Raw genomic sequence first — 8,201 nt, 5'->3', positions numbered from 1 at the left:
CTGCTGCATACCACTGAGCAGAGTTCCATGTGCTATACAGTAGGTCCCTGTTGGTTACCCATTTTAAATATAGCAGTGTGTACATGTCCATCTCAAACTGCCTAACTATCCCTTCCTTCCATCCTTTCCCTTTCCAAGTTCCCTTTTCCAAGTTCGTTCTCTAAGCCTGTGAGTCTCTGTTTTGTAAGTACATTTATATCATTTCTTTTTAGATTCCATATATAAGGAATGTCATATGATATTCTTCCTTTTCTGGCTGACTTACTTCATTCAGTGGACAGAATATTTTAAAAAGGAGCTGGTACCTAGCAGAGGAAGGCTGAAGGTAGTGTCACCAAAACTCAAATGCAGGCTGGGTCTGGGAGCCCCTCTAAAGCAAAGCTGTAGTGGAGCTATTGAAAAAGACCAGAGCTCTACATTCATAAATAGAGTTGATCTGCCCCTCTCCCCACACCCTTTTCACCAGGTTCAGCAAAGACAAGGGTCCCTGCCCTCTCATTCCTACCCTTCACACTCCAGGGTGTCTTTCTTTTCAGCTGCTCAAAGGACCGCAGCAGAGGCCCACAGGTTCCTTCTCTCCGCAGCATCTCAGTGTCACTGCAGCATCAGTCAGCCGCCTCCCTCTTTCTGAGCCACTTCCTCCGCAGTCAAAGGCTTCAGCCAGGAGCCATGGCAAAAAAAAAAAAAAGGAAAAAAAAAAAACCGCTGATGGACTTAAGATCTCTGAGGGTGACCTGAAACGGAGGGAAAGGAGCTGGCACAAAGGAAATGATCTCATGAATACCTAAGAGTGTGGCATAGGCGGATTCGCACACAGTGAGTGTGAAACAATGTGGTTTAAATGGGGGCAGGTAAAAAAATCCACTGTCACTTGTCATCCATATATGGGTAATTGAGGGCAGATAAAAATACGGCTTACTGAAGTTTTACCAACACTCCCCTCTCTTTCCCCAGAGAAGCCTTTCCCACTGTTGAGTCACTGATCAATAAGACCAAAGATGCCTGGGTTGAAAAAGGCATCATAGTAAGTGCCTAATCACATCTGCCAGGGTCAGGCAAAATGCAGGACAGACTCGGCTTGAAGATCCCAGGATGACTGAATGTGGATGGACCGCTTGATAGATTTAAATTACTAGTATTAATGTTTCTAAAGTTGCATTACTTGAGACCTTAAAGATTGTCTAGAAATCTCATACAAGTTCTCTGCTGCAGTCTTGACCAGGAAAAGGGAAAGGTTTTTTAAAGTTACAAAGAACCTCATCTTGCCCTGTCCAGGGGAGAGGTTGCAGTTGCTCCAGCAGCTTCTGTGGTACCAGTTCCAAGTACTTCGTCCCTCTCAGCATCACAGACAAAACGATACCGGCTTCTCTGTTTGAAAACTCTCATGTTTCCCCTTCCTTTGCTTCTTTAAAAAATCAGTATGTTGCACCGAAAATGCTACTCTTATACAAAGAAAACACAGATTACATGCCTGCTTAGAAAAAGCTTAGGTGTCCTACGTATATCTCTGCAATCTGTCCCTGAAACCGGAGGACTCCCTAACATAACGTGTGAAAATGCTCGGTAACCGCAGGGCTTTATCAGTGTGCATTACGGCGTGCACACTCTTTCAGGTACCTGGGTGTTCCCTAAAATAAAACAATGGATTTCGGACTGCATCTGTTGTGTGTTTATCAGAGGGGTTCGGTGGCTAAACCACACGGCTATTTTCCACCCGTCCCAGAACAAGGCGTCTCTGTCGGAGCTCTGCTCCCTGGAGACACGCTCCGCCCTCCCGGCGGCGGCAGTAGCTTCCCTCTGAAAATCAGCCACCTGCCTAGCTCCTTGAAATCATCAGGTTGGGTGCAACGTGGGTCTAAAAAGAGGGAAAGGGGCTTTCAGTGTGATGGAGTTAGTGGTGTGGAGCAGGAATTTAGGGATGAAGAAGATACAGGCAACGTGTGACAGTAGAAGTTTCCCCGCTGCAGAGCTGGCCGCTGCCTTTGCAAGTCGGTTTTCTCCCCTTACTTTCAAACACCTTCTCAGCTCCCTTCCACTTATACGCTTCAATACGCTCAAAGTATTCGAGGCTTCATTCCCCAGAAAGAAATGAGAAAATCTAGGAACACTAAAAGGTTGATATGAACTGCGCAAAGGGTTTAGAAACACTAAATTCAACAGCGGGAGTGCCGCAGTTTCACGTATGTGTGTGTGTGTTTGTGCGCGCGCGCGCGTGTGTAGGAGGAGAGCATGAAAATTAAAAAAAAAAAAAAAATCAGGTGAAAGAGATAAATTAAAGAAAATTCCAGAAAGAGCTACAGAGAAATAGAAAACTTTCCTCCATATATGCCGCATACATGCAACCTTAGACAATCGTTTGTATCTCCAGTGCCCAGGAGGCACCATAAATACCAGAGGCATGCTGAACCCCGGTGGGGAAGGGGCGACTTAGAGGGGTAGTGTGTCTCCATGGTACTGGGTGGGGTATGGAAAACTAAGGTGTCAGTTGGGAATGATAACTTGCTATTAGAGGCACGATCGAATCCGAGTAATACAGGGGTCAAGGATTAAGTAGGATGGGATGGGGGTAGGGAAAGGAAATGAGTGAGGGGGTTCGGGGTCTGAGAGAAAACAGAGGGTCTCAGAGAAAAGTGCAAAGGACTACAGCCGCAGCATCCCCGCGGGCCGTGGCTCACCCCCACCTTCCTTTTGCGCAGAATCCTTGCCTTGGCTGCAGCAGCGCGCTGCCCCCACTGGCCAGGCGCGCCGTGATCGATCGCAGCTGCGTCAGAGTCCTCTCAGTATAAATAGGGGTGGCAGGACCGAGCAGAGCCGCACACAGCCATCCATCCTCCCTTCTCCCTCTCTTCCCCGTTCTTCTCTCTTGGCCCCCATCTCCGCCGCCGGCCAGGGGGGCACCGACCGGCACCATGAGTTCCTTCAGCTACGAGCCGTACTACTCGACCTCCTACAAACGGCGCTACGTGGAGACGCCCCGGGTGCACATCTCCAGCGTGCGCAGCGGCTACAGCACCGCGCGCTCCGCTTACTCCAGCTACTCCGCGCCCGTCTCCTCCTCGCTGTCCGTGCGGCGCAGCTACTCCTCCAGCTCCGGTTCCTTGATGCCCAGCCTCGAGAGCCTCGACCTGAGCCAGGTCGCCGCCATCAGCAACGACCTCAAGTCGATCCGCACCCAGGAGAAGGCGCAGCTGCAGGACCTCAACGACCGTTTCGCCAGCTTCATCGAGCGCGTGCACGAGCTGGAGCAGCAGAACAAGGTCCTGGAAGCCGAGCTGCTGGTGCTGCGCCAGAAGCACTCCGAGCCCTCCCGCTTCCGGGCGCTCTACGAGCAGGAGATCCGCGATCTGCGTCTGGCAGCGGAAGACGCCACCAACGAGAAGCAGGCACTCCAGGGCGAGCGCGAGGGGCTGGAGGAGACCCTGCGCAACCTGCAGGCGCGCTACGAAGAGGAGGTGCTGAGCCGTGAGGACGCCGAGGGCCGGCTGATGGAAGCGCGCAAAGGGGCCGACGAGGCGGCTCTCGCCCGCGCCGAGCTCGAAAAGCGCATCGACAGCCTGATGGACGAAATCGCCTTTCTGAAGAAAGTGCACGAAGAGGAGATCGCCGAGCTGCAGGCGCAGATCCAGTACGCACAGATCTCCGTGGAGATGGACGTGTCCTCCAAGCCCGACCTCTCCGCCGCGCTCAAGGACATCCGCGCCCAGTATGAGAAGCTGGCCGCCAAGAACATGCAGAATGCCGAAGAATGGTTCAAGAGCCGCTTCACGGTGCTGACCGAGAGCGCCGCCAAGAACACCGATGCTGTGCGCGCCGCCAAGGACGAGGTGTCCGAGAGCCGCCGCCTGCTTAAGGCCAAGACCCTGGAGATCGAAGCATGCCGGGGCATGAACGAAGCCCTGGAGAAGCAATTGCAGGAACTAGAGGACAAGCAGAACGCCGACATTAGCGCTATGCAGGTAAGGCGCCGGGCGAAACGCAGAGGGGGCAGGGAGGGTGCTGCAGAATCGAGTTAGGATGGGCCGGAGTGGGGGTGGTGGCGGAGACTTGAGGGCGCGCCTAGAAAGAGAAGATCAGAGATGAGGCATTAGCAAGCAGATATTAAGGGGGGTGGGGTGGAACTTGACTTCCTGGGGGCAGTGTGGGAGGGGGTGGGGCACTTGGAAGGCGGGGCGGGGACGCGACTGCGGTGTGCTAATAGATGCTGCGTGCAGTTGAATCTCTGTTCCTCATTAAAGCTGCCCAGCCCTGCAGGATATTGGGTAGGGATGGGAGGAGGGACTGGACCTGGACTTTGCCTCTGGTCTGCCTCTCAGCTGTCCTGCATTCAGCGCAAGTTGCTTTGCTGCAGAGGTTGGATCATCTGATTAATAAATATAGCGATGAGCTCTCATTAGTTCTGAAGGATAACTGTGACCAGTTATCCTTTCTGACTAGTTTTACCAACTACTCTCTTCCCTTAGCAGTGAGACAGGAATACAGTCAAAATTGCAGTGGTGATGATAGTCATAGTAAAACATTTCTTTTTCTTTTAAGGATCTCCATTTTTTCTGGAGAGAAGAAAAAATAAGATACATAGAAAATATTTTAGAGAAAATAAATTTAAATTTATCTACTTCATTCTCCTACAAATAAGTGGATTTCCTGTATACAATCTGGATAAAATTGATAAAGCTAACTAGTGAGTGAGAGACAACTTTAAAAAAATCCATTTAGTTCTTTGCAGGCATTTTATGATCATCATTAGGTGTATTAATTAATGAAAACAAAAAAAAATGTTTCTATCAGTTTTTTTTTCTATCATTTTTTTGATTTTCATCTCTAGCTTTGTGAAGCTGGCTTTTTTTTTTTTTTTTTTAAGGCAATCAAAGGTTTAAAAAGAAAAAAGACAGTTATTTTAGGGGAGATTTTAGCTAGGATGTGCACTCTGATTTTAATTAAACCTAGGCCTTTGCAGCTATGCTGTAGTAAAATTATAGCAGTGGAGATTTACACTTAGATTTTTTTTTTCGGTTGTCTTCCAACAGGACACAATCAACAAATTGGAAAATGAATTGAGAACCACAAAGAGCGAAATGGCAAGATACCTCAAGGAATACCAAGACCTCCTCAATGTCAAGATGGCTTTGGACATTGAGATTGCAGCTTACAGGTAAAAATGGAAGTGCCAAGGTAGCAGCCTGTCAACCTTAGGAAGAAAATCAGACTTCCTTTCTGTTGAATCAGAAACTTTCAAAAATAGTCCTTTGGAGTAATTGTGTTACTTTTTGGCCTTTTCCAAGAAGAATTTAATCCTGTAATAATGAGGCCTGTTCTTAGCTTCCCATTGCATTTCAAGCGTAAGGAACAGGACTATATTTTAAGGCGCTTTTTTTGTTGTTGTTTTGTGTATTTCTCCTGGACTCAGTCACAGCATCCCCAGTCATTAGGTTGTGATAATTCCCAACCCTGCCTTTGCCTTTCAGTCTGGCTTTGGGGGAGGTGATGAGTGGTGGGCTGAGCACACTTCCGGTGTTCATGTTTGTTAACCCCTGCCTCCCCAGGAAACTCTTGGAAGGTGAGGAGACCCGGCTCAGTTTCACCAGTGTGGGCAGCCTAACCACCGGTTACACCCAGAGCTCCCAGGTCTTTGGCCGATCTGCCTATGGAGGTTTGCAGACCAGCTCCTATTTGATGTCTGCCCGCTCCTTCCCGTCCTACTACACCAGCCACGTCCAGGAGGAGCAGATAGAGGTGGAGGAGACCATCGAGGCTGCTAAAGCTGAGGAAGCCAAGGACGAGCCGCCCTCTGAAGGAGAAGCAGAGGAAGAGGAGAAGGAGAAGGAAGAGGCTGAGGCTGAGGCTGAGGCTGAGGCCGAAGCTGAAGCTGAGGAAGAGGAGGGAGCCCAAGAGGAAGAAGGTAGGATTAAAACAAAACACAAAACCAAATAAAAAGCAAAACCACCCTGTGACTCCAGGGGCAGCGTGGGCATGGATTATGGTTAGGAGTTTGGTAAGATACATGAAACCTCACTTATGCCCAGGAAATGTTATTCAGATAAGAGTTGATAATCTTAAAAAGAAAATACATCTATTTCCTCAACAGATCTTTAGTAAGCACCTCATTGCTCAAATTGGCTGTTCTCCCAGAGACACACAATCTCTGATTAGCATGGTACTTTTTTGAAAGTAACATAAAAAAAGAAAAAAAATCCTCCTGCTGCTTTTTATTCCTAATGAAACATTTTAAAATCTATTCATTTAACTCAGCCATTTGGTGTCCTAAAAAACAAAAATGAATTCCGAACACATAATAAAAGAAAACCCAAGGTCCTGGAAAGAACAGAGCATCCAGTACCTAGAACCTAATCTCATTCTATTTAAATATCTGTTCAGTGGCAGATTGTGCCCAGCAGGTGTTGGTTGCATGGAGAAAGAGGTTTGGGGGAAGTATTCTGACACTTGTGTTTCCCCACAAAATTAAAGCAGAAATGTTTTGATTGGACTCACCCTGCATTTGGAGTTTGTACATTTGCTTTTTATGTTAAAGCTGCCAAGGAAGATGCTGAGGAAGCAAAGGAGGAAGAAGGAGGTGAAGGCGAAGAAGCAGAAGAAACCAAAGAAGCAGAGGAGGAAGAGAAAAAAGATGAAGGTGCTGGGGAGGAGCAAGCCACTAAGAAGAAAGATTGAACCCTCCCCTTCCCTTAATTTTTCCAGGAATAATTCTCCCGAAATCAGGTCAACCCTATCACCAACCAACCAGTTGAGTTGCAGATACTATATGAATAAGAAGTCAATATATGTATAATTCTGAGATGACTTAGGTTGGACATTAAATGTTGTGCTATGACTTTTCTCCTTCCGCAGAGTATCTGTTTGCTTGCAGAGTGGCTTCCTGGCTTGCTGCCAGCCTGTGCATGGTCCACGCTTATGAGTTCAGGATCTATGGCAATGTGAATAATTCAGATGTTTACAATAAAAAAACCACACCATGAATAAATGAATTCACTAATGTTAATGTTAAACTTCATGGGAAAAAAATAGTCCTTTGAATCTTTGGTGGTTATAAATTAAAGACCTCGAATTATGTGCAATAAATAGTAAATAAAGTTACACTGAATGACGTTCCTTGCTGTGCTTGTTGACTTAATTCAGAAATCTTAAAGAGGGTACCAATAGCAGACACTAGATGTAGACCATAGACTTCCAAATTTTTTCAAGTCAAAATTTTAACAATTACAGTGCATTTCCGCCCCTTAATTGGTAATTCTGAGGATATGATTAGGTCATGACCATTCATGAAATCTCTCCCCTCGAAAATTTTACTGATAATAAACTTGAATAAATGAGAATCCCTGGGGTTCCTTTTCTTTGGTAAATAGCAATATACTTTGCCCCGTAAGTGAACTGTATAATGCTGGGAATGGCTTTCTTGGAGGCAGTCTGAAATCGTGTTTACCTTTATGGTAAACAGGTAACTGGAACACTAATATATAATAGTAAAAGCATATGGGTAGAATGTGAATCCCACTCATCTGTCACTGTCACCACATTTAAAAAGTATAGCCTAACTATCATGAGCAGAAGTTGAAGCCCAAGCAAATGATGTAATCAGAAGGAATAAAATTTTCTCAATGTGTAATTTTTAAGGGAGTTAAGAATATTGAAGCTTATTTGCCATTGCAAACATGTTGCCTGCAATCCTGAGCTCATGATTGAGTGTGTAGTTAGCTTAATTCTGTTGCCTCAAGTAGCCTTCAATACCACCTATTTCAAACTTTTTAAGAACTACAGATATAGATAATGAAATTGTGATCAGTCACTAAAGGGGGGATTCTATACTTGTGTGTTACATTGCCATAGGTCTGCATGTCTTTATTGGGAACTATTTGGATTTCAGTGATAGCTCCAACTGGTTGGACACTGCATCATATACACACCCCCGCCCGTCCATCCCGTTCACTGTAAAGGTATGAAAGCTCTTGCACTTGCACTTGATGTGGAATGTCAATGAAGTTGCTGATTATCCTTTGTTGTGCTTCTGTTCTTAGATAATTGTTTTGTCAGCTAAGTTTGTTCAATATTTGTTGTTTAGAGACCTCTTAAAGGTCATGAATTTAATCTGGAAGCAAAGTGGTCTCCATTTAAAGTTTACAGATCCCATCACACCACATATTTTGAGTTAAATATATCTCACCAAAGCAAATAGGTAAAATATTGCTTTA

The 8,201-nt window shown here is 46.1% G+C and overlaps 1 protein-coding gene across 1 annotated transcript; it reads left to right on the top strand.

Moving 5' to 3' along the window:
• Positions 1-2,830: 2,830 nt before the first annotated feature.
• NEFL (neurofilament light chain) lies at positions 2,831-7,099 on the top strand. The gene is given in 4 exon segments (NM_174121.1): positions 2,831-3,956; positions 5,025-5,149; positions 5,541-5,896; positions 6,527-7,099. Coding segments are annotated over 4 exon segments (1,668 nt in total). The 5' UTR covers positions 2,831-2,909; the 3' UTR covers positions 6,667-7,099.
• Positions 7,100-8,201: the final 1,102 nt, after the last annotated feature.

This window comes from Bos taurus, chromosome 8 (assembly GCF_002263795.3).
Source record: "Bos taurus isolate L1 Dominette 01449 registration number 42190680 breed Hereford chromosome 8, ARS-UCD2.0, whole genome shotgun sequence".
In the NCBI taxonomy this organism is placed as follows: Eukaryota; Metazoa; Chordata; class Mammalia; order Artiodactyla; family Bovidae; genus Bos; species Bos taurus.
This window is presented reverse-complemented; position numbering and strand designations above follow the sequence as displayed.